At 43.0% G+C, this 24137-nt stretch overlaps 1 protein-coding gene across 2 annotated transcripts; it reads left to right on the top strand.

Moving 5' to 3' along the window:
• The first annotated feature begins 3046 nt into the window (after window positions 1-3046).
• Window positions 3047-23543, top strand: vbp1 (von Hippel-Lindau binding protein 1). 2 transcript variants are annotated; one of them, XM_043704804.2, is made up of 6 exons: window positions 3047-3161; window positions 12739-12863; window positions 14404-14470; window positions 15380-15478; window positions 16648-16782; window positions 21393-23543. In XM_043704804.2, the coding sequence occupies exons 1-6, from the start codon at window positions 3078-3080 to the stop codon at window positions 21453-21455; spliced, it is 573 nt and encodes a 190-aa protein (XP_043560739.1). In that variant the 5' UTR covers window positions 3047-3077; the 3' UTR covers window positions 21456-23543. The 2 variants fall into 2 exon arrangements, with proteins under 2 accessions (XP_043560739.1, XP_043560738.2); XM_043704803.2 differs by having other exon boundaries at window positions 16648-16786; window positions 21253-23543.
• Window positions 23544-24137: the final 594 nt, after the last annotated feature.

Below are 24137 nucleotides of genomic sequence, written 5' to 3'. Positions count from 1 at the left end.
AGATGTCCGTGTTGATTCGGTCGCCTGAGATAGAAATAGAAAGGTCGAGGAAGGGGAGGGAGGAATCTGAGTTGAAACTTTGTTGCTGGAACAGCACAGCAGGTCAGGCAGCATCCAGGGAACAGGAGATTCGACGTTTCGGGCACAGGCCCTTCTTCAGGAATGAGCAGAGAGTGTTCAGCAGGAGAAGATAAAAGGTAGGGAGGAGGGACTTGGAGGAGGGGAGTTGGAAATGTGATAGGTGGAAAGAGGTCAAGGTGAGGGTGATAGGTCGGAGTAGGATGGAGGCGGAGAGGTCAAGAAGAAGACTGCAGGTCAGGAAGGCGGTGCCGGGCTGGAGGGATCCGGCTGAGACAAGGTGGGGGGAGGGGGGATGAAGAAACTGGTGAAGTCCAAGTTCATCCCCTGGGGTTGGAGGGTTCCCAGTCGGAAGATAAGACGCTCCTCCTCCGACCGTCGGGTTGTTGTGGTTTGGCGGTGGATGAGTCCAATGACCTGCATATCCTCGGTGGAGTGGGAGGGGGAGTTGAAATGCTGTGCCACAGGTTGGTTGGGTTGGTTCGTCCGGGTGGCCCAGAGGTGCTCTCTGAATCGCTCCGCAAGTAGGCGGCCTGTCTCCCCAATATAGAGGAGGCCACACCGGCTGCAGCGGATGCAGTAGATGATGTGGGTGGAGGTGCAGGTCCACCCACCTGCACCTCCACCCACATCATCTACTGCATCCGCTGCAGCCGGTGTGGCCTCCTCTATATTGGGGAGACAGGCCGCCTACTTGCGGAGCGATTCAGAGAGCACCTCTGGGCCACCCGGACGAACCAACACAACCAACCTGTGGCACAGCATTTCAACTCCCCCTCCCACTCCACCGAGGATATGCAGGTCATTGGACTCATCCACCGCCAAACCACAACAACCCGACGGTCGGAGGAGTAGCGTCTTATCTTCCGACTGGGAACCCTCCAACCCCAGGGGATGAACTTGGACTTCACCAGTTTCTTCATCCCCCCTCCCCCCACCTTGTCTCAGCCGGATCCCTCCAGCCCGGCACCGCCTTCCTGACCTGCAGTCTTCTTCTTGACCTCTCCGCCTCCATCCTACTCCGACCTATCACCCTCACCTTGACCTCTTTCCACCTATCACATTTCCAACTCCCCTCCTCCAAGTCCCTCCTCCCTACCTTTTATCTTCTCCTGCTGAACACTCTCTGCTCATTCCTGAAGAAGGGCCTGTGCCCGAAACGTCGAATCTCCTGTTCCCTGGATGCTGCCTGACCTGCTGTGCTGTTCCAGCAATAAAGTTTCAACTTTGATCTCCAGCATCTGCAGACCTCACTTTCTCCCCGAGGGAGGAATCTGAGACTGTCTAGGTGAATTTGAGGTCGGGGTGGAAGGTGTTGGTGAAGTGGATGAACTGTTCAACCTCCTCGTGGGAGCACTAGGCGGCGCCGATACAGTCATCGATGTAGCGGAGGAAAAGGTGGGGGGTGGGGCCAGTGTAGTTGCGGAAGATGGACTGTTCCACATATCCTACGAAGAGGCAGGCGTAGCTGGGGCCCATGCGGGTGCCCATGGCTACTCCTTTCGTTAAGGAGTGCCCATGGCTACTCCTTTCGTCTACTACAAACCGACCGACTCCCACAGCTACCTGGACTACACCTCCTCCCATCCTGCCCCCTGTAAAAACGCCATCCCATTCTCCCAATTCCTTCGACTCCGCCGCCTCTGCTCCCAGGAGGACCAGTTCCAAAAACGCACAACCCAGATGGCCTCCTTCTTCAAGGACCGCAATTTCCCCCCCGACGTGGCCGACGATGCCCTCCACCGCATCTCTTCCACTTCCCGCTCCTCCGCCCTTGAACCCCGCCCCTCCAACCGCCACCAGGACAGAACCCCACTGGTACTCACCTACCACCCCACCAATCTCCATGTACAGCGCATCATCCGCCGTCATTTCCGCTACCTCCAAACGGACCCCACCACCAAGGATATATTTCCCTTCCCTCCCCTATCAGCATTCCGTAAAGACCACTCCCTCCGTGACTCCCTCGTCAGATCCACACCCCCCACCAACCCAACCTCCACTCCCGGCACCTTCCCCTGCAACCGCAGGCGGTGCAAGACTTGCACCCACACCTCCCCCCTCACCTCCCTCCAAGGCCCCAAAGGAAACTTCCATATCCGCCACAGATTCACCTGCACCTCTACACATATCATCTATTGCATCCTCTGCACCCGATGTGGCCTCCTCTATATTGGGGAGACAAGCCGGCTACTTGCGGAGCGTTTCAGAGAACACCTCTGGGACACCCGGACCAACCAACCCAACCACCCTGTAGCTCAACATTTCAACTCCCCCTCCCACTCCACCAAGGATATGCAGGTCTTTGGACTCCTCCATCATCAGACCACAACAACAGGACGGTTGGAGGAAGAACGCCTCATCTTCCGGCTAGGAACCCTCCAACCACAAGGGATGAACTCGGATTTCACCAGTTTCCTCATTTCCCCTCCCCCCACCCTGTCTCAGTCAAATCCATCAAATTCAGCACCGCCTTCCTAACCTGAGATCTTCTTCCCGACCTCTCCGCCCCCACCCCAGTCTGACCTATCACCCTCACCTTGACCTCTTTCCACCTATCACATTTCCGACGCCCCTCCCCCAAGTCCCTCCTTCCTTCCTTTTATCTTAGCCTGCTGGACAAACTTTCCTCATTCCTGAAGAAGGGCTAATGCCCGAAACGTCGATTCTCCTGTTCCCTGGATGCTGCCTGACCTGCTGCGCTTTTCCAGCAACACATTTCCAGCCATGATCTTATGGGGCCTACTTCTGCTGTTATGTAATGTGTTGGTCATATCTTGGGTGAAATAAATCTATTGAGATATCTGCAGGTCCAATACACTTGGTACAACAGACTTGTCCTGACTGAATGGGTCATCTCCACAAAACCCTCCCTCTGTGCATGACCGCCCCCTCCTTGTGATTGACGGCTGGGCTGGCAGTTTCTGACCAATCACCGCGGGGAGAAGGAGGGTCTGTACGTGCAGCTCGCGTCACGTGTGACGTCGGAGCGGCCCAAGATGGCGACCACCAGTGGGAGCGGCGATAGTAACGCGGCTGTGAGCAGCCGCAAGCACTTGGGTATTCCTCAGGCCGTGTTTGTGGTAAGGGCAGCCCGGGTTTGGGGAGGTTTGTGGCCATTTATTTATAAGAGCTCGAGTGTGGGCCTCTATCCCCATGGCGACGTGCGGCCGGGAGTGGCGGCCACCGCCTGTGCTGCGTGTTGAGCTGTCGCTGAGCACCAACACCCGTCCTCGGACCCTCGTGGTGTTTGCATGATGAGAGTGGGAGCTGAGTTCAGGCAAATCAAACCGGAGGCTCCCAGGTTCCCTCCTCAGAGTATTCCGGTGAACCGGGACAGAGAGGTTCCTTGCTCTTAAGTACCCTGTCACTCCTGCGGGTTTGTGCGCACAGGCTCGCGTCATTTACGATCACACAACCTGCTATCAGTCTAACTCAGACTCTCATGTTAACGCCACTTGGGCGAGTCATGAAACAAAATCTAATGTGCCTACGCTTCTGTAAGAGCGACTGTTTACCAGATAAGGTAGTTACCGATGGGACTAGGCAAAAGTGAGGACTGCAGATGCTGGAAACCAGAGTTTAGATTAGAGTGGTGCTGGAAAAAACATAGCAGGTCAGGCAGCATCCGAGGAGCAGGAAAATCGACGTTTCGGGCAAAAGCCCTTCATCAGGATGGGATGGGAGATGAGTTGATGTGTATTGAAAATGGATTAGTGATTATAAAGACATAACCGGTGTTTTGAAACCCCACCTCCCGAAAGAGAGGACTTTGCAACAAAGTGGTTCTGTTGGTCTATATAAACTCTTAGATTATGTTAAAATGGGAATTGGGAAGAGTGGCAGACTCTGGCAGGTAGTGTGTTTCTTTAAAGTTTTGTATTTTAATGCTATTTGGATAATCTCTTCGCTTAGGGATGGCTTTAGGTTTTGCCATTTGTAGCTGTGAACATGTGTTCTTAATTGTTTACAACCATATTGTTCTTTTAGATTACTTACAGTGTGGAAACAGGCCCTTCAGCCCAACAAGTCCACACTGCCCCGCCAAAGCGCAACCCACCCATACCCCTACATTTACCCCTTACCTAACACTACGAGCAATTTAGCATGGCCAATTCACCTGACCTGCACATCTTTGGCCTGTGGGAGGAAACCAGAGCACCCGGAGGAAACCCACGCAGACACGGGGAGAATGTGCAAACTCCATACAGTCAGTCGCCTGAGGTGGGAATTGAACCCGGGTCTCTGGTGCTGTGAGGCAGCAGTGCTAACCACTGTGCCACCGTGCTGCCCACGTTTGAAAAAAAACAGATCTTGTTAATTGAGTTGGGAGTAGTGGGGAGAGTTGGGAGTGGAAATTAACATGGAAAAACAGATGTATTTAATACACCCGTGACGTCGAACACTTCTTCCTCCGCCTCTGAGCTTACTTTCACAATCAGGACTCCCGCCCACCTTCCGAGGACCCCTTCGCCCACCTCCAACACACTGCATCCACCTGGACAACCCGTGCTGGCCTATTACCCGCCTTCGACCTTTTCATTTCCAACTGCGGCCAGGACATTAACCACCTCAACCTGTCTGCCCCCCTCCCCCACTCCAACCTCTCACCCTCACAACGTGCAGCCCTCCAATCCCAACCTCACCATCAAGCCAGCAGATAGAGGTGGCACAGTGGTAGTCTGGCGCACTGACCTCTACACCGCTGAAGCCAAACGCCAACTCGAGGACACCTCTTCCTACCGCCCCTAGACCATGACCCCACCCCCCCATCTGCAAACCATCATCTCCCAGATCATACAGAACCTCATCACCTCAGGAGATCTCCCACTTACAGCTTCCAACCTCATAGTCCTGGAACCCCGCACTGCCCGGTTCGACCTCCTTCCCAAGACCCACAAGCCTGACCACCCTGGCCGACCCATTGTCTCAGCATGTTCCTGCCCCACTGAACTCATTTCTCCCTACCTCAACACTGTCCTATCCCCCGTAGTCCAGGAACTCCCCACATATATTCGAGACACCACCCACGCCCTTCACCTCCTCCAAGACTTCCGTTTCCCCAGCCCCCAATTCCTCATCTTCACCATGGATATCCAATCCCTCTACACCTCCATCCGCCATCACTAGGGCCTCCAAGCCCTCCGTTTCTTCCTCTCCCGACGTCCCCAACAGTACCCTTCCACCGACATACTCATTCGTCTGCCGAACTGGTCCTCATCCTTAATAATTTCTCCTTTGAATCCTCCCACTTCCTCCAGACCAAAGGGGTAGCCATGGGCACCCGTATGGGCCCCAGCTATGCCTGTCTCTTTGTTGGCTACGTAGAACAGTCCATCTTCCGTAATTACACCGGCACCACTCCCCACCTCTTCCTCTGCTACATTGATGACTGCATTGGCGCCACCTCGTGTTCCCGCGAGGAGGTCAAGCAATTCATCAACTTCACCAACACATTCCACCCTGACCTTAAATTTACCTGGACCATCTCTTGACACTTCCCTCCCCTTCCTGGACCTCTCCATCTCCATTAATGACGACCGACATGACACCGACATTTTTTACAAATCCACCGACTCCCACAGCTACCTGGATTACCCACCCTACCTCCTGCAAAAATGCCATCCCGTATTCCCAATTCCTCCGTCTCTGCCGCATCTGCTCCCAGGAGGACCATTTCCACCAAAGAACACACCAGATGGCCTCCTTCTTTAGAGACCGCAATTTCCCTTCCCACGTGGTTAAAGATGCCCTCCAACGCATCTTGTCCACATCCCGCACCTCCGTCCTCAGACCCCACCCCTCCAACCATAACAAGGACAGAATGCCCCTGGTGCTCACCTTCCACTCTACCAACCTTCGCATAAACCAAATCATCCGCCGACATTTCCGCCGCCGACATTTCCACCACCTCCAAACGGACCCCACCACCAGGGATATGTTTCCCACCCCACCCCTTTCTACCTTCCACAAAGACCGTTCCCTCCGTGACTGTCTGGTCAGGTCCACGCCCCCCTACAACCCACCTTCCCATCCTGGCACCTTCCCCCTGCCACCGCAGGAATTGCAAAACCTGCGCCATCTCCTCCCTCACTTCCATCCAAGGCCCTAAAGGAGCCTTCCACATCCATCAAAGTTTTACCTGCACATCCACCAATATCATTTATTGTATCTGTTGATCCCGATGCGGTCTCCTCTACATTGGGGAGACTGGACGTCTCCTAGCAGAGCGCTTTAGGGAACATCTCTGGGACACCCGCACCAATCAACCACACCGTCCTGTGGCCCAACATTTCAACTCTCCCTCCCACTCTGCCGAGGACATGGAGGTCCTGGGCCTCCTTCACCGCCGCTCTCTCACCACCAGACGCCTGGAGGAAGAACGCCTCATCTTCCACCTCAGAATACTTCAATCCCAGGGCTTCAATGTGGACTTCAACAGTTTCCTCATTTCCCCTTCCCCCACCTCACCCCAGTTCCAAACATCTAGCTCAGCACTGTCCCCATGACTTGTCCTACCTGCCTATCTTCTTTTCACCTATCCATACCACTTCCCCTCCCCCCCCCGACCTATCACCTTCAAGCCCTCCCCCACTCACCTATTGTACTCTTTGCTACTTTCTCCCCACCCCCACCCTCCTCTCATTTATCTCTCCACCCTTCAGGCTCTCTGCCTGTATTCCTGATGAAGGGCTTTTGCCCGAACCATCGATTTTACTGCTCCTCGGATGCTGTCCGAACTGCTGTGCTTTTCCACCACCACTTTAGTCTAGACCCCAGAAGTATTTAGTGAGTTTATCCACAGAAGAGCTGCGACAGTTGAAAGCTGCAACCAATGGTGAGATGAAGTAAGAAAGGATGCCCAAAAGGCAGATGCAGAAGACAGCTAATGTGTGCAAAGGTTAAGATGATGTAAAGGTAGTTTACCAAGACCAAACCATAGTAGAGGGATTTGAAACAGGTGAGAATAGTGAACTTGAAAATGAGCCAGCATCATTCAGGAAGCTCGTTTGTGAATGGCCAGGTCAATGAAATTTGGGGAGACTGTGGCTGAATGATGTTACCACTAGACCATTAAACCATGGACCCACATATTGTTCTGGGGATGTGTGTTCAACTCCCATCAGGGAAGATGAAGATAGAATTCAATTTTAAAAATCTGGAATGAAGAGTCTAATGATGACCATGATTGTCAGCAAAAACAATCTAATGTCCTTTAGGGAACAAAACTGGCCTTATCTGGACTGGCCTATACAGTATGACCATGGGCCTACAGGAAAGTGGTTGACTCTTATCAATTATGGATGGGCAATAAATACTTGCCAAGCCAGTGATGCTGACATCCCATGAATTAATCAAAGGTGAAATCCATGGACTGGCTTTGCACTTGTTAAGATTTTTGCTCCCTGAATTAACAAAGGTGGCGATTGTAAGGAGGATGAGCAAACTGATCTTAACTCTGTGAAGCCATTCAAATGGGGTTAGAAATGAGAAATATAATGAGTGAAAATAGTTCAGTCATAGGAACTGTTCTCAGTGGCTAGGATTGAGATTTCTGAAGGTCATGTTGCCTGCTTGGTGCCAGGCTTAAGGATAGCTCATCTGGACTACAGAGGAACTTGGAGTGGGAGGGAAAAGATCCAGTTGTTGTGGCCCATGTAGGTACCATTGCTATAGGTAGAATGAGAAAAGAGATTCTGGATTTTGCTGAAGGAATATGAGCAAATAGGGTCTAAATTTTTGGCAGAATCAAAAAGGTAATGATCACTTGTTTATTACCTGACCCACAAAGTAATTGGCATAAGTTCATTAAGATTAAAGAGGTAAATACGTGACTCGGATTGTGGGAGAAATGGATTCAAATTTATGGGACATGGGCACCAATGCTCGGGAAAGATGGGATGAGCTCCACTTGAATCATGTTGACAGCAGGGTCCTAGCAATTTGCATAATTAAGGCATCAAACTAAATGGGCGATTGGGGTTTCCCAGTTGCATGAAATTTGTTTAAAAATCAAAGTTAAAGGACAAGATAGGAGCAAAAATTACTAATGTCGATTGTTACAAGAAAATAAAATGAATGGATAGAACTGCCAAACTACTAGTACAGAATCTAATTGAAGTGCCAACTGTGTTTTGGAAATTATTCTACAGAAGGAATTTGGAAATATATTATTTTTGAAGATTTTAAAGCATTGTGTAATTTGACATATCTGGTTGACGTGGACAAGCTAGACTGAAGGGTCAGTTTCTGCGCTGTACTTCTCTATGACTCTATGCGTGAACTCATATTGTACCAAAGAATCATAAAGGATAGGGGCATTTGATAATAGAGTAAAACTTGAGATTTTTATCTGACAAAATATTCAGAATAAAATTAATGAGTTAACACTGCAAATGGAGACAAATTAGTATGATTTGGTATAGATGTGGTTACAGGTAGACCAGATTGGGAACTGAAAATCCAAGGGTATGCTGTATTTCAGAAGGATAGACAGGAAGGAAGAGGAAGTAATATTGTTTTGTTAGTAAATGAAGAGATCAGTGAAAGGGTATAATGCTGGAATTCAAGACAGAGAATGAATATGGACAGAAATAAGAAATAGCAAGGGAAAGGAGTTCCTGTGGGACTAATCTATAAGTCCCCAAACAGTAGTTCCACAGTAGGGCACATTAGACAGAGCAACCTTGATTATCCAAACGTTTGATTATCCGAACAAAATATTCCCCGCCCATGTTGTTCGGATAATCAAAGTTGCCCTATAAACCAGGACGTATTAGGGCTTGTAAGAAAGATGTGGCAACAATCATGGTTAATTTTAGTCTGCGTATAAATTAGCAAGGTTACCTTTGGGGGAACAGTTCATTTTTAATTTGATCTCTCACATGTACTTAGGTACAATGAAAAGTTTTGTTTTGCATGCAGTATTGGCAGATCATTCCATACAAAGTGCATACGGTAATGGAACAGTGCAAGGAATACAATGTTACAGCTGCAGAGGAGGTGTCCAAAGGCGGAGATCAATGTTAAATTTTAAATTTGAGATGTCCCTTCAGAAGTCTAGTAACTGTGTGGGAGAAGCTGATCTTGAATCTGCTGGTACATACGTTTTCGTATCTGCTGCCTGACAGAAGAGGTTGGAAGAGATTATAACTGGGGTGGGAGGAGCTTTTGATTAGGTTGGCTGCCTTGCAATGCAGCGAGAAGTATTAATGGAGTCAAAGGATGGAAAGTTGGCTAGTATGATGGACTGGGCTGTGTTCAGAACTCTGGTTTCTCAAGGTCCAGGTAGAACAGTTGCCATACCAAGCTATGATGCATCCAGATAGAATGCTTTCTTTCTATGGACCATCTATTAAAATTGGTAAAAGTCTTTATGGATATGCCAAATTTCCTTAGCGTACTGAAGAAATAGAAGTGGTGTTGTGTTTTCAATAGCAGATAGTGAAAATCTTCTTTATAAAAGGGAAGAGTAGCTAAAGTGAAAGATGGTTCCTTGAAGAATGAGACTGGAAAGTTAATATTAGGGAACACAGTAATAATGGAGGCATTAAATCGGTACTTTATCTCAGTTTTCACTGTGGAGGACTGTGCCACCCCAGTAATAGGTAATGCAGACATTATAAAAAAGCAGGAATTTTAAAACCGTAGTTACCATTAAGGATATGGCACTGAGCAAACTATTGGGATTGAAGGCAAGCAAGTCATGGGGCCTGGTGGCCTACATCTTACAGTCTTAAAGGAAGTGGTAGCAGAGATAGTGGATCCATTGGTTATAATCAAAAATTCCCTGGATGCTGGAAAGATTTCCATGGATTGGAAAAGTGCTAATATAATGCTCTTATAATGCTCCTAAAAGGAGCCAGTTAGTTTAACATCTGCTACTGGGAACTTGTTAGAATCCATTATTAAGGAAGTCCATTAATTAGCCAAATTGTGTTTTTCAAAGATGTAATGAGAATCTGCACTTCTAGAAGGCATTTGATAAGGTGCCACACAGTGCACAAGATAGGATCACATGAGGTTGGGGTAATGTATTAACTTCGATAGAGGATTGAGCTATAGGGAGAGGCTGAATAGGGTAGAGCATTTTTTTCCCCTGGAGTGTCAGAGAGTGAGAGTGCTGACCTTAGAGGTTTATAAAATCATGAGGACCGTGGATAGGGTGAATAGCCAAGATGTTTTTCTGTGGATGGGGGAGTCCAAAACTGGAGGGTGTAGGTTTAAGGTGAGAGGGGAAAGATATAAAAGGGACCCAAGGGACAACTTTTTCTCACAGCGTGTTGCATGTTTGGAATGAGCTGCCAGAAGAAGTGGTGGAAGCATATACGATTATAATATTTAAAAGACATCTGGACAGGTACATGAATAGGAAGGGTGTAGAGGGATAAAGGCCAAATGCTGGCAGAAAGACAGTTTAGGATATCTGGTCGGCATGGATGAGTGGGTCTAAAGGGTCTGTTTCCATGCCTGTATAAGTCTAGACTTTATAACTAACAGAAAACAGTGTCAGGATAAATGGGTCTTCTTCTGGTGTGCAAGGTGTAACTAGTGGGATGCCACAAAAGTCAGTCCTTGGGGCCCCAACTACTACTACTTAAAACCTATATTAATGACTTGGACACAGGTATGGAAGAAAATTTGCAGATAACAATTAAATAGGTGGGCAAATAAATTGCAGTGAAAAAATTAAGAAATTTGCAAATTGGTTATGGATAGTATCGGTGAATGGGCCAAAAATTGCCAAATGGAGTTTCACATGGATATGAGAGGTTATTCATTTTGATTGGAAGAATAGAAAGGTAACTTATTGTCTGAATGGAGGGAAACTTTACAGAGTGCTTCAGCGCAGATAGATCTGGATGTCCTTGTGCATGAATCTGAGAAAACTAGAATGCAGGTACAGCAGGTAATTAGATTAGATTAGATTAGATTCCCTACAGTGTGGAAACAGGCCCTTCGGCCCAATCAGTCCACACCGACACTCCAAAGAGTAACCCACCCAGACCCATTTCCCTCTGACTACTTAACCTAACACTATGGGCAATTTAGATGGCCAATTCACCTGACCTGCACATCTTTGGACTGTGGGAGGAAACCGGTGCACCCGGAGGAAACCCACGCAGACACAGGGAGAATGTGCAAACTCCACATAGCCAGTCACCCGAGGCTGGAATCGAACCTGGGACTCTGGTGCTGTGAGGCAGCAGTGCTAACCACTGAGCCACTGTGCTGCCCCAGCAGATAACATTTTGGCATTTATTGATTGAGGAATACAGTTTAGAAGTAGGGAAGTGTTGCTGCAGTTGTACAAGGCTTTAGTGAGACTGCATCTGGAGTATTGTGTACAGTTTTAGTCCATTTATTTCAGGAGGGGTGTAGTTTTACTGAAGGCATTTCAGGGGGTGGGGGGTTGTCTTATGAAGAGAGATTGAGTAGTTTAGACCTGAAGTTTAGAAAAGAAGAGATCTAATGTGTATAAGGCATTAAAAGGGATTGACAAGGTAGATGGAGAGGAGATGATTATCCTTGTGGGCAATCTAGAACAATAGTTTTAGGGTAAGGGTAGCAGATTTAAGACAGCTGAGAAGGAATTACTTCTCTGAATCATGAATCTGTGGAATTCATTACCCCAGAGTGCATTGGCTGTCAGGACACTGAATAAATTTGAGGATATAGGTTTTTAATTAGTAATTGGTTGAAGGGTTATAGAGAGCAGGCAGGAAATTGATGTTGGAGCCAAGATGAGATTGGGTATGACCATTTTGAATGGTGGAGCCGGCCTGAGAAGCTGAATAGCTTAATGGTCCCAGTTCTTCCGTAGAGGATCAGGGTCCAGTTAGGCAGCATTGGGATAACTGTTTAGAGATGACAATGGTAGGTGAGAGTTTCAGCAGCAGTGTGGCAATGAGTTGGGAATGAAATTCATTGAATGAAATCATCGTTAGTAGAGTAGAATTTATGGAATGGATTGAAAACTCAGGCTTCTTTAACCCTATCTTCAATCACTAGAAATAGTAATTCAGTTGTGATATTATCATAGTTGGGTAATTTGGCTGTTGTACATTCAGGAAATGCGATGGAGAAGTACAGATGGGTGTCATTAGGATCTTGGCATACTTCTCCATTGTCACAATACCTCCTTTAAAGTGCTAGCACACTACGCTTCACCCTTAAACTAATTGGAATTACAAAGAAATGATCAGAAGCAGCTGGGGCATGTTGGTCAGGCTAGGCATTCCAACTGTCTTCCTGGAAATAATATTCGCTATAACATCTCAAATTCCAATTGGGAAATGAGGCGGGGTCTCTGGACTCAAAATTCTGTTTTCTCCCCATTGCCAGACCCTGTTGAGTTTCTCCAGCAATTACTGTTTGTTTGTTTCCGAGCTCCATCATCTGTGGTTCTTTGTTTTATCATTACAACTCTGTAATAATGCTCAGAGCAGCTGCTATAACGTAATTGAAAATATTGTATAGTCGCTGTGCACTAATCTTACTTCATATTGTCAAAATATTTCAATGTTAATCTGTCAATGGTAACACCCAGACTGTTGATGATTGGGGAAATCAGCACAACTCTTTAAATGTATTTGCTAGTGTGTAGATTGCATTTATTTCATTTTTCAAGTTTTTTTTTGTTTATTATCTGTTTTCTAGGAGGATGTTATTGCATTTATGAAGCAACCAGGTAATGAGACAGCAGACCTAGTACTGAGGAGGCTAGATGAGCAATACCAAAAATACAAATTCATGGAGCTTAATCTATCGCAAAAGAAAAGAAGGTGAGAATTTATCATCACGGCGTTAAAAATGTCCACGCTCTTAGCTACTTTAGCTGAACATGTTAAATAAAGATTTGCAGTTTAAGCTGTGACAGAGAAAGCCACTGAAGTGATTTGGTGTTTTTTGAGTGAGAAAATGTACATCTTATTGATTCACTTAACTGCAAAGCACTGGCTTTCAAATTAAATTTTTATTGGATGGGATTCTACAGCGAGTACTATGTAATATTTTTTGTACAGAGCTATTCTCAAATTCCAATTGTTTTCCTATAAAAATCAAAAATTGGCTGTTTCCAAGAATTGAAAACTGACTCTTGCTCCAATACCTGGTGTCATTGACGTATGTTACATGTCACATGTTTTTAAAAGAATATAATTGTGCATTTCTCTGACCAAGTGAGACCAGCACACCACTTGCTGATTAAAAATATCCAGACATTGTCTAAGTCAAAGCTAATGTTACAAACAAACCATCTAAGATGGTCTAATGTTGTACCTGTTGAGAGAGTGAAGCAATATTCTGTAATTGTTTTAACTGGAGGTTGCCAAATTATGTTAGGATCAAGGCAAAACATTGATTTCTATCAGAATTCTGTCTTGGCTGTGGTGCTGCCAGAGATAAATGAAAAATAAAAATCCTTCACTAATTTGCAATTTTTGACATCAGAGAAAATACTGTAAGAGAAATTTGGATGGTTATGTTAAATGTAAATAATGCCCATCTTCCTTAATGTTGTTATTTATGTTTTATTCTGCTGTACTGTAGCGCACAGACCTTTTTCTCCTCAAGATTTCTTCTTGGCTCAAGGCTTTCTTGACGAGTGTCAAATTTGACCCCAGCAACTTCCAACCACATACCTGTGCCACCAAAGACTTATTGTTTTCATCTCCATTTAGTCCTGGCTGTCCAGTCTCAGCCTAGTTACTAGTTACCTTCATCCATGTTTCTGTCACCTCTTGATTTGACTTTTGCAACATATTCCTTGCCAGCCTCCGAATTCTACCCTGTGCAAATTTGAGGTTGCACGTAGCAGTTTCCTTAGTCAGACCAGCAATTGTTTACCCATAGCTATTATGTTTGCTAATCTGTATTAGCATGTTAGGCAAAGTTTTGATTTTTAAAATTCTCATTTCTTGATTTCAAGTTCCATATGACCTCATCCCTCCTCAATTTTGTAATCCAGCCCTAAAACTGTCTGGGATAACTGTGTACTTTTGTCATTCTGGCCCAATTTCAATTGTTCCTGCATTCCCTCAGTTGTCTTCACATTGGCACTGGAATTCCCTTCCTAAACCCCTGTATCTCACCCCATTCCTTTAGGACACTCCTTAAAACTACCTTTCTCATCAAGCTTTTGGTTATCTGCCTTAGTACTTGCCTGTGTTGCTCATTATCGTAATGTTACTACGTTGTACTTTGTATATTTTATTATTTAAAGACACTATTTGCATAAAAGCTGTTCTGTGAAAAGGAATTGTGCTTTATTTTTATCTCTCAACATGACCATTTATACTTACCATCTTTTCTTCCTTTCTCTAGGCTAAAAAGTCAAATTCCAGAAATTAAACAGACATTAGAGATTTTAAAACACATGCAGAAGAAAAAGGTAAAACTGTAAATTTTCATAAAGTTGACTGACAATTACTTTGCCCAGTCTCTTAAATTTTTTTTAAAATTTTGTATGCATGTTTAAGCAATATATATTTGCTTTAGACAAATAAATCACTAAGGAAGAATTTTTGGCATTTGGAATTCTGATGCTATGGATTTAACTCTCACTAGGATTATATAAAGATTATCAAAAATATTGCTTTTAGATTTGGTGTTCTTTCTTGGGCAAATGACCTGAGTCTAACACCCTTATTGTTTCTTTGAAATTGGCTACAGCGAAACAGGTTTGCAACATGAAGCAATTTTACCCGTCATACCCGGTTCTTACAGCAACTGTTTCACTTTGACCCTGCATTGTCTTTTATTTCAAACCTATTTGTCCTTTAAAAGTCTGTTTTCTCTTCCTCTTTCTCAGAACCAAGTATACCTTTAACTATTCTGTTTTTCTCTCTCTCATTTTAATTGGTAATTGTTGTGATAGCAGCAATTTCAAACTGCTCACCAATCCAAAGAATTATTATTCTTGGTTGCTATTCATAACTGGGAGCAGAAAGTGAGGACTGCAGATGCTGGAGATCAGAGCTGAAAATGTGTTGCTGGAAAAGCGCAGCAGGTCAGGCAGCATCCAAGGAACAGGAGAATCGACGTTTCGGGCATTCCTGAAGAAGGGCTTATGCCCGAAATGTCGATTCTCCGGTTGCTTGGATGCTGCCTGACCTGCTGCGCTTTTCCAGCAACACATTTTCAGTGCTATTCATAACTAACTAACTTATTCCTATTACATTTGTTTTTATGATGTAGTGTCATATATATTGCTGTAATTATATGTGGTTCTTACAGAAATGAGAGTTTGGCTAATTTAACTACAATGCAGCCCTACATCTGCCTGCTTTTTGTTTTAAAGGATTCCACAGATCCAATGGAGACGCTGTTTCTCCTCGCAGATAACTTATATGCTAAAGCATCTATCACTCCTACGGATAAAGTGTGCTTATGGTTGGGGGTAAGTTCAGGGCCATGGTTTCTGCTGCAAAAGTATGTAAAAGGGAACAAAGTTTACAGAGTATCATCAGAAATGAACACTTTTTTATAATTCTTTGTGCATTTATTTGAGATACAGGTATTAGGACTGCTCATTCCAAAATAGATCTGCAAACAGAAAAGTATGATACTGTGGGCAGTGGAAATCTGTAAGCAACTAAAACAGATGTATATTTATTCTAATTCTCAGTATAATTGTCGTGTTACACAGCCATTTAATTATTTCAGTGAATAGTGTATATCTCCTGAAAGTCCAGGAAGCATGGACAAGGCACCCTATGTATAAGACAGACATTTTTGCTGTTCTCCAGGTGCTTCCAGAGACAGGGTAACTTTCATCAATGTTTATTTTTCTTATTACGGAGTAATCTAGAAGAAATTTAAAATCTGGAGATACAAGATCCTGCCTGCCAAGACTAGAAATAGTCAAAGAGAAGATAGGACAGATCATAACGCAGTAGTTAGGTGATAATATTGGGTTTGCCAGCCTGTGGATTATAGAAGAATGAGTACATAGAGAGATGTTGAGATACTTGAAAGAAAACTATGAGGAAGTGTAATGATTTTTATTTTCATCGTCATGAGGATGCTTGGATTATTACACTAAGATGTATGGATTCATGTCACTCAGGCTGAGAACACTTTTTTCAGTAGCCATGCACTACATAAGCATAGCGGTTTTAGATTTCAATATTAGCAGTTGTACAGTGCTCAATGTAGAGTTACTTTTGTCTTCCTGCACCTTTGGCTCAGTTGTAAAGGAAGTGTGCTGCTGACCCATATGGATGAGAGTCTTGCCCTCTTTTAAGTGAGTGTTTTCACTTTAGTAACAGTGTCATTACTGTTGACTTTGCCATCTCTGGACTGTAGCTGGAAAGAATCTTGGTGTCGATCATTGTCCACAAGCCTCTGCTAGAAAGTGCACCTGTGGGAATTAAATGGACAGGACCAAATGTGATACCCCACAAGTCAGTAGTCTGTTGGTGCCCACTATCCAGCTCAGTGCAGGAAAACAACTTGTTGTGTTAAGTTCCGAATACATCTGGGCCCATATTCTGAGGAACTAGCAAAAGCAATTAATGATTGTGGGGCATTGACAAAAAAAATAAGATGTAGCTCTGTCTTGCACAGGCTAATGTAATGCTTGAGTATGACCTCGATGAGGCTCGAGCATTACTTGAAAAGAATCTGACAACTGCAACCCGTAATCTGGAAGGACTAGAAGAGGATCTGGACTTCCTTCGAGATCAATTCACTACCACAGAAGTCAGTATCCTTTATATCAAAGTAACACTGAGAAATGGCATCTTCATTCTTTTGCAGTTTTTTGTGAGATTTCTATTAACAGTTTCTTTATCATTTGTTTTATGAGGGGAAACTGCAATTGACAAACAGATTGGGAGGGTAAGTGAATAAAATGATGCTTGTCAGTATGAATCCACACTTAACCTGACAGGAAAAAAAGGCATATGGTGGCTTAATTCAGGTTCACCATTTGCTTTTTCATGGCAGAACTGTGATTTTCCTCTCAGTAATGCACTTAAAACATTGAGATCTTGAGCAATCTTTACAGTTGCACATTGAGTACGAATGGTGTTTGCTGAATATGAAAAAAAAATCCATGGGGAGCAATTGAGTTTCATTTGCATACTTGATACCGGTGACCAAGATTTTACTTGTGTGCAAAATGTAATTATTCAAAGCTTGGGTGTGTTTCAGAAAAGTTACTAAGTTGTTTGGGAAGGGATGAGTGAGAATGGCAATATGTCAAGAGTTAATGAGACGCAATTGCAGACAACTTGACATATCTGGAATGTTTGTGTACAGAACAACCTTGATTATCCGAATGAGACAGACGGGGAGTATTTTGTTCGGATAACTGATTTGATCGTAAACGAAGGAAACCATGTTGAACATAATTACATAAAACATGTTTTATAGTATTTATTGCACTCAATCGATAAAATGTATACAAATACTGAATATTGCTTAAAAATTCATGATACTTTACAAATAAAATCACTTTTTGGCGAGAGTTTGAATCAAGTCTGTGAAGTCCTTTGCTGACATTTGCCTTGGTTTTATCCCGGTTCTCAACAGCAGCCGGCATCTTTCTGTTCAGTGTCATCCCACCGCCAGATTAACCATTGTCCCTCCCTCCTCAGCGACTGCCAAGCTCTTAGTGATGCAGAGGTGCAAAATACAGGGGGAGCACAAGAGAGGGGGAAGATTGTTTTGCTGACTAACTTCAGTTTCCATCCTTTCATTTTTTTTTAAGGGAGGTAATATTTTCATCATGTTTTCTCCCATCAAGTTTTACTCCTGTTTATTTTCAAGTGTGCTAACTCGCTACGATTTGCTCTCCCCCATTTTAAAAAAAAGTAACATTAAATTTTCTTGTCAGCTAAAAGATATTGAACTACTTTTTTGGAAACAAAAGAGTCGTTAAGGGATAATGGGAGGAACAAGCATTTTTGACTTAACACTCCAGAGAATGAGCTGAGGAAAAAATATTGTTGGGTTTGCAAAACCACAGCGAGTCAATGTTAAGTGGGAATCTTGCTGTTAGAGCACACAGCTCCGGCTTGCACATGTATTGTTCTTGTGTGTTCACAAACCTTCATCCTCGGGGAGAATAAGTATTGGAGAGCCTTTTGATAAAAAGTGTAAGACTTGACTCTAACATCATGTCTCGAGTATATGTTTAATTTATTTATTTATTAATGCATACTTGCATCTATATTCCTGTTCTAATTTACAATACAGCGCATTAAATGGATGAGGAATAGAATTTTCCTACTTCAGTTGAAATGCATGTGCAGGGACCTTGAGACCTGGTTCGGATAATTGATGTTCGGATAACCAAGGTTGTTTTGTATATATGTTCTATCCTGGTTTGCCAAACTCTTGCCATTCTGTCTGCTCCATCCTTGAAGTATAGCTGCCATTTGTGTAACAGAATCAGTATCTCTTATCAATGAATACTAGCATCATCATCATCACTGAAATTGTCACTATACATTAGTCCACTTTTCTTTGCAATAAATATATCACTTATCTATTCTCCCTCACTGCATCTCTCATTTTGTGTTGCTGAGATAGAGAATGGACGTTTCTGCAATGTGACCTGTAAACTATTTTTTAGTTGTCCTAGAGGGAAAATGTGTCTAGTAGGTAAACAGATTAGGCCTTTATTCATTGAGACCTGGTTCGGATAATTGATGTTCGGATAACCAAGGTTGTTTTGTATATATGTTCTATCTGCTTTAAGATAATGTGGGTTGATCTAATTGTTACATACAAGATTCTGGGCAGGGACTTGACAGGGTAGATGTTTCCACTAATGGGGGGTGGGGGTGGGGGGGAAGAGTCTGGAACTAGAAGGCCTAGTTACAGAGGAAGGGTTTACTCATTTAAAATTGAGATGTGAAGGAACTTCTTCTCCCAGAGGGTAGTGAATGTCTGGAATTCTGCACCCAACCGAATTGTGAAAGCTAGATCTCTGAAAGTGTACAGTTGCCGTACCAGGTTGTGATACATCTAGACAGAATGCTCTCAATGGCACACCTATAAAGGTTGGCAAGGGTATTCACTGTCATGCCAAATTTCCTCAGCTACCTGAGGAAGAAGAGATGTTGGGCCTTTGTGACCAGTGCATCCACATGAAGAGTCCAAGAAAGCTTGTTGTGGGTGACCACTCCCAGGAGTTTGACACTCTCCACTTGTTCCATCTCTGTGCTGTTAATGTGTAGGGGGGGCATGAGTAACATCCCACCGGAAGTCAATAATGAGTTCCTTGGTTTTTCTGGCATTGAGAGCTAGGTTGTTCTCAGTGCACCATTTTTCCAGGTCTTCTGTCTTCCGTCTGTAGTCTGTTTCGTCACCATCTGAGATTCAACTGACTATGGTGGTGTCATCAGCGAACTTGTAATTGGCATTAGTCTGGTATTTGGCGACACAGTCATGGGTATACGGTGAGTACAGTAGGGGGCTGAGTACAGTCAGGGGTACTGGGGAGTTCCAGTGCTGAGTGTTAGTGAGGATGAAATATTGTCCCCAGTCTTCACTGATTGTGGCCTGTGGGTCTTGACTCTCAGTTTTGAGCATATTACTTGAGGAGAGTTGGGCATTTGGCCCTTTAAGAAAGATTATGGCTGATGTGATTATGGAATCAATTCCACTTCCCTGAATGCCCATCGTAATTGTTGACTCCTCTGTCAATCTGCCTTAAAAAAAAATTAAATGATCCAGCCTCCACTGCTTTATCTGAAAGAGAATTCCACAATCTCATGACCATCTGAGAGAACAAAGTCTTTTTGTCTCCCTCTTAAAAGGGATACCTGTTTTTCTTGTGCTGCTTAGTTCTAAATTCTCTGAGAGAACATCTTTCTGGTAGCTACCTCATCAAGCTCCCTCAGGATCTTGTGTTTTAACAAGATCATCTCTTGTTCTTCTAAACTCCAGTGGGTATAGACACAATTTGTTCAACCTTTCTTCATAAGAGAAGCAAGCTGTCCTGGGCTGCTTGTTTCCATGCTCAGTTGAATGATTCCTTGATATTCAGCTCTCCTGTTCGTTCCTTCAAGAGTTGAGTGGTTTTGGCAAAAGCAAAGCTGCAGAAATGTTCACTTTCCAATAGAGGGCACCACCTGCGCCTGAAGAAAAATTCAAACCTAATCTGCAGAAACGATGTTTAGTGAACATGTAGCCAAAAGCTGGCAACAATTAATATTGATTTATTCAGATACAAATTGAATTTCCAAAAGATAATGTTTTGGAATGTAATATGCAATTAATGAGAAATGTCTACAAAATGTTTAGGAAGAAAAAGATGACCTAGAACTTGTGGTTCCCCAGATGCATCACTGGTATTTCTGTGTGTCATTTCTAAGTATTTTGTAGACTTTTTTTAGAGTTTGGTGACTATGATTAATTAAGAACCATTATTATTGTATCATTTGGTTACCAGCTAATAGAGATGGATATTGGTCTATCTTTAAGTTGCAATTTGTGTTTGTGTTTACAGTGTCTGTTATCTTAAAGGCCAGAGACATCTTCCTGTTTAATGGGAATAGTGAAGGGAATCTGAGGTGTGTGCCATGAATGGGAATGAATTAGGAGAGGGTTTGTAGATCAATATGGGAGAATTGTCTATTGGCTAAAATAAGCTAAATGTCCTAGTTCTGGATGATCATGGAGTGTTATGGAAGGGGAGTAGCTGAGAAAGTGAGCATGATGTTGTCCATCCAGATCTGGGATTGGATAAATTAATTATGCATAAGATACATTCATAACTACAGCCATAGTCTTGAAGCTAGGTTTCTACTATGATATTGATCAATATGGCAGAAAGAACAAAGATTGTATTGGAGAGGTTAAGAACTGGCGAAGTAATGTGGGATTAAGTTCAAGTGTAGACCAGAACAGATATAGTTGTCAGGCTTCTTAGTGCCTTGGTGTTTGTAGTAGGTTTCACAAGTAATCCTTATTGTGTCATTTTTTTTTAAGTTTCAATGAGTGATATGCCATCGTGGGACTTGAGCCCACATCCTCTACAATGTAAATGTAGTGCCACAGCTATTATGTTTCACACTAATCAACCAGAAATAAAGCCTTGTCCATTTGAGGAGCTCTTTTTATGAAGCTTATTACAAGTCGTACTCTGGCATTGTCAGCATCGAACACATTCTAACTGACGTTAAATATTTGATTTCTCCTTAACTAATCGTCAATCAGATATGGCAAGAGTTTATAACTGGGATGTTAAAAGAAGAAGCTCTGAGGCTGCTTCTAAGAGTAGCGCATAGTTCACAACAATACATTTTTACACATAGCTAAACTCTGAAACTCACTTTTTTTCTTTAAAATATTCACAGATTTGGCAACTCTTGTGTTTGGAAAGCTGCAGTTATTTTTGTCTTTGGAAACAAAAGTGTTGAATGTTAACCCCAAGAGCAGATGAGACTGAAACTACAGATATATGGCTATACTGGTTTATTGCATTGCTTGTAAAGCTTTTGTGGAAATGAAGAATGATATAGAATACAGGTTCAAAATGTCATTACCGGTTTTCACAAGCCACACTTGCAGCAGTCCTGCAGCCTAGTCGTACAGACACAGTGGACACCCATGTATCCATGCAACTGGTTCTTGCTGTGATACAATACATGTAAAGATTTTGTATGGTTCTACCATGTGTTAATAAAGTGCTGAACAGAATAAAACAAGTGTTCCTGCATTATTTAATTCTGTATTTTTCCTGTGTAAGTTGTTGTACTCTGAGGAATGCCAGATTTAAGCGAAAAACTATACTTTCTATCTCAAGCACTTGATTTCTTAATATAATGTTAATCTTTATACATAAGTACTCTTTTGATTTAAGTAAGGAGTAAAACATCCACTCCAAACTTTGGAACTGCATTTTTTAGATTGCCAACTTGTGGTCTTTGAGTGAAAAGGTGGCTCAGTGGTCAGCACTGCTGCCTCACAGCACCAGGGTCCTGGGTTCGATTCCCGCCTGTCTGTGTGTAGTTTGGACATTCTCCTAGTGTCTGCATGGGTTTCCTCCGGGTGCTCTGGTTTCCTCCCACAATCCAAAGATGTGCAGGTCAGGTGAATTGGCCATGCTAAATTGCCCACAGTATTAAGTGTGTTAGTCAGGGGTAAATATGGGATAGGGAAATGGGTTTGGGTTGGTTTCTGTTCGGAGGGGCAGTGTGGACTTGTTGGACCGAAGAGCCTGTTTCCACACTGTAGAGAATCTAATCTAAAAAAAATTGTAAATTCTTTAAAGAATTATATAATATCAGAATTTAAGACCATTTCAGCTAGTAGCGTCACAGAATAGAGCAGCAGATGAGGCCACCATATGCCCCATAGAATATGTACCAGTTCTTTTAAAGAGAATTCATTAATCCCATTGTGAGCCCCTTTCCCCATCATTATGCAATTTCCATTCATTCCACCAGCATATCTATGCCATCTTGAAGTCTGATTACTATTTTCTTCACTCTTTACCACACTAGGGTTTACTATCACCTACACATTTAAATCATGCCCTGTACCCAAAGCAGTATACGTCAAAAATAATTGTCTATCAAGAAGTCAGTGGTGCAAAACTGTTCACCACAAAACAAGACTTCTGTCCTTCAGCTTATTTTGTATCTATGCTTCCGTGACCCTTTTTTTTTAATCTCATGGGCTTCATCTTGAGGAATCTATTTATCAAAAACATTTCGAAACTTCATATATGTAACATCAACTGTAGCATCCTCTAATATATCAAAGTTGTATATTTACCTTTAATAGGTACCTGTCTTTTTTTTTGACCGTACCAATCCAAATAAGTCTTAATTTTCTCTCCTCCATTCTCCTGAATCACAAGAAAATCTTGTAAACATTCAGATATTTAAGAGTTATAAACAATTATTTTAAAAGTTTCAAACATAAACATTCATGGTTGGCAATTGGTTTTTAATCTCAATCTCTACCTTGTTTGTTTTTTTTGTAAAACTATCGATGCAGCTAAAAATGCTTTACACAAAATATGTTTTTAAAATCTATCTCAAGACCTCAGCCCCAGCTGAGGTAGAGAAATTGGATCAACATTACCTTTTGAATGCAGTCAGCTTGTAGCAAAAGACATTGTATATAGAACCTGGATCTCAATGTTACTTGAATGTTGGATGGAGAAAGGATTGGGTGTATCATCATGTTAATATGTGTATCAGCTTGTCAGATCAATCTATCTCACGCTTGACTAAATTAGGCATTAACTATTTTAATCTCTTTGTGAGCAGTTGTTAATTATTAATTTACTTGGATCTGTTATTTATGAATGTGCTTGTGTATGTTCATTAGGCAAAATTAAATGCTTACAAACTGTTCACAATTCTACTTTGATCATTACTGATCAATTTGTATCTAATTGTTCATTTTAAAATGTACTGTTTGCATCTTTTTAGTTATCAATGTCTTTATTATTTTTAAATTTTGTATATGTTTAATTTTTAAACTATTAATTTCAACTGTTGTCTTGAAGTCAGTGCTTGGTCCCCTCAGTTGTGGGACAGCAGGTTGTAATTACAATATCAATTGTCAAAAACAAGCATTCACCAGGCTCTATGCTGGGAACATGACAAAGGTGTGATGGGAAGAGCTGGAATGAGAAATATTGTGGAAGTTCTAGCTAAACCTTATGTCCCTACCAGGCATTCCCTGCATTGGCGCTAACACAGCCAACAGATCTGGAAGAATCAATGTAGGATTGGTTTTAGGAGCACCTTGGGTTTAAGACTCTTGAAACTTTAAACATAAGCAAAATAACTGATGCAACCTATAAGTTACAAAGATTAGTTCAATTTTGCTTATAGACTGCACATCTCAGTTCAAATTTATAAAACATGACACAGCAGGCAGCATCAGGAGAGAGCAGCAGTTAATCAGATCTTATTGATGAACAATCACCAGACCTGGAAATAGAGATTTGGTGCTTCATAATATATGGAATTAGGGTGGAAGGCTGGCGTTGAGGATGGGGGGAAACAAAGTGAAAATCTGCAAATGTGAAAGGTGAGACTTTTGAAATGTCAAAAAGGATGATGATACACAACAAATTTGGG

The sequence above is a fragment of the Chiloscyllium plagiosum genome, unplaced genomic scaffold (assembly GCF_037043375.1).
Source record: "Chiloscyllium plagiosum isolate Xiang-an unplaced genomic scaffold, Cpla_swu_hap1 HiC_scaffold_11, whole genome shotgun sequence".
Taxonomy (NCBI): domain Eukaryota; kingdom Metazoa; phylum Chordata; class Chondrichthyes; order Orectolobiformes; family Hemiscylliidae; genus Chiloscyllium; species Chiloscyllium plagiosum.
Note: the sequence above shows the minus strand (reverse complement) of the source record. Positions and strands in the feature narration are given on the sequence as shown.

What these genes read in the sequence shown, in the direction of transcription:
- vbp1 (XM_043704803.2), top strand. Translation starts at nt 3,078, where the DNA reads ATGGCGACCACCAGTGGGAGCGGCGATAGTAACGCGGCTGTGAGCAGC. An exon ending in TTCCTCAGGCCGTGTTTGTG is followed by an intron (nt 3,162 to 12,738) that starts GTAAGGGCAGCC and finishes TCTGTTTTCTAG; the next exon opens with GAGGATGTTATTGCATTTAT. An exon ending in AACACATGCAGAAGAAAAAG is followed by an intron (nt 14,471 to 15,379) that starts GTAAAACTGTAA and finishes TTTGTTTTAAAG; the next exon opens with GATTCCACAGATCCAATGGA.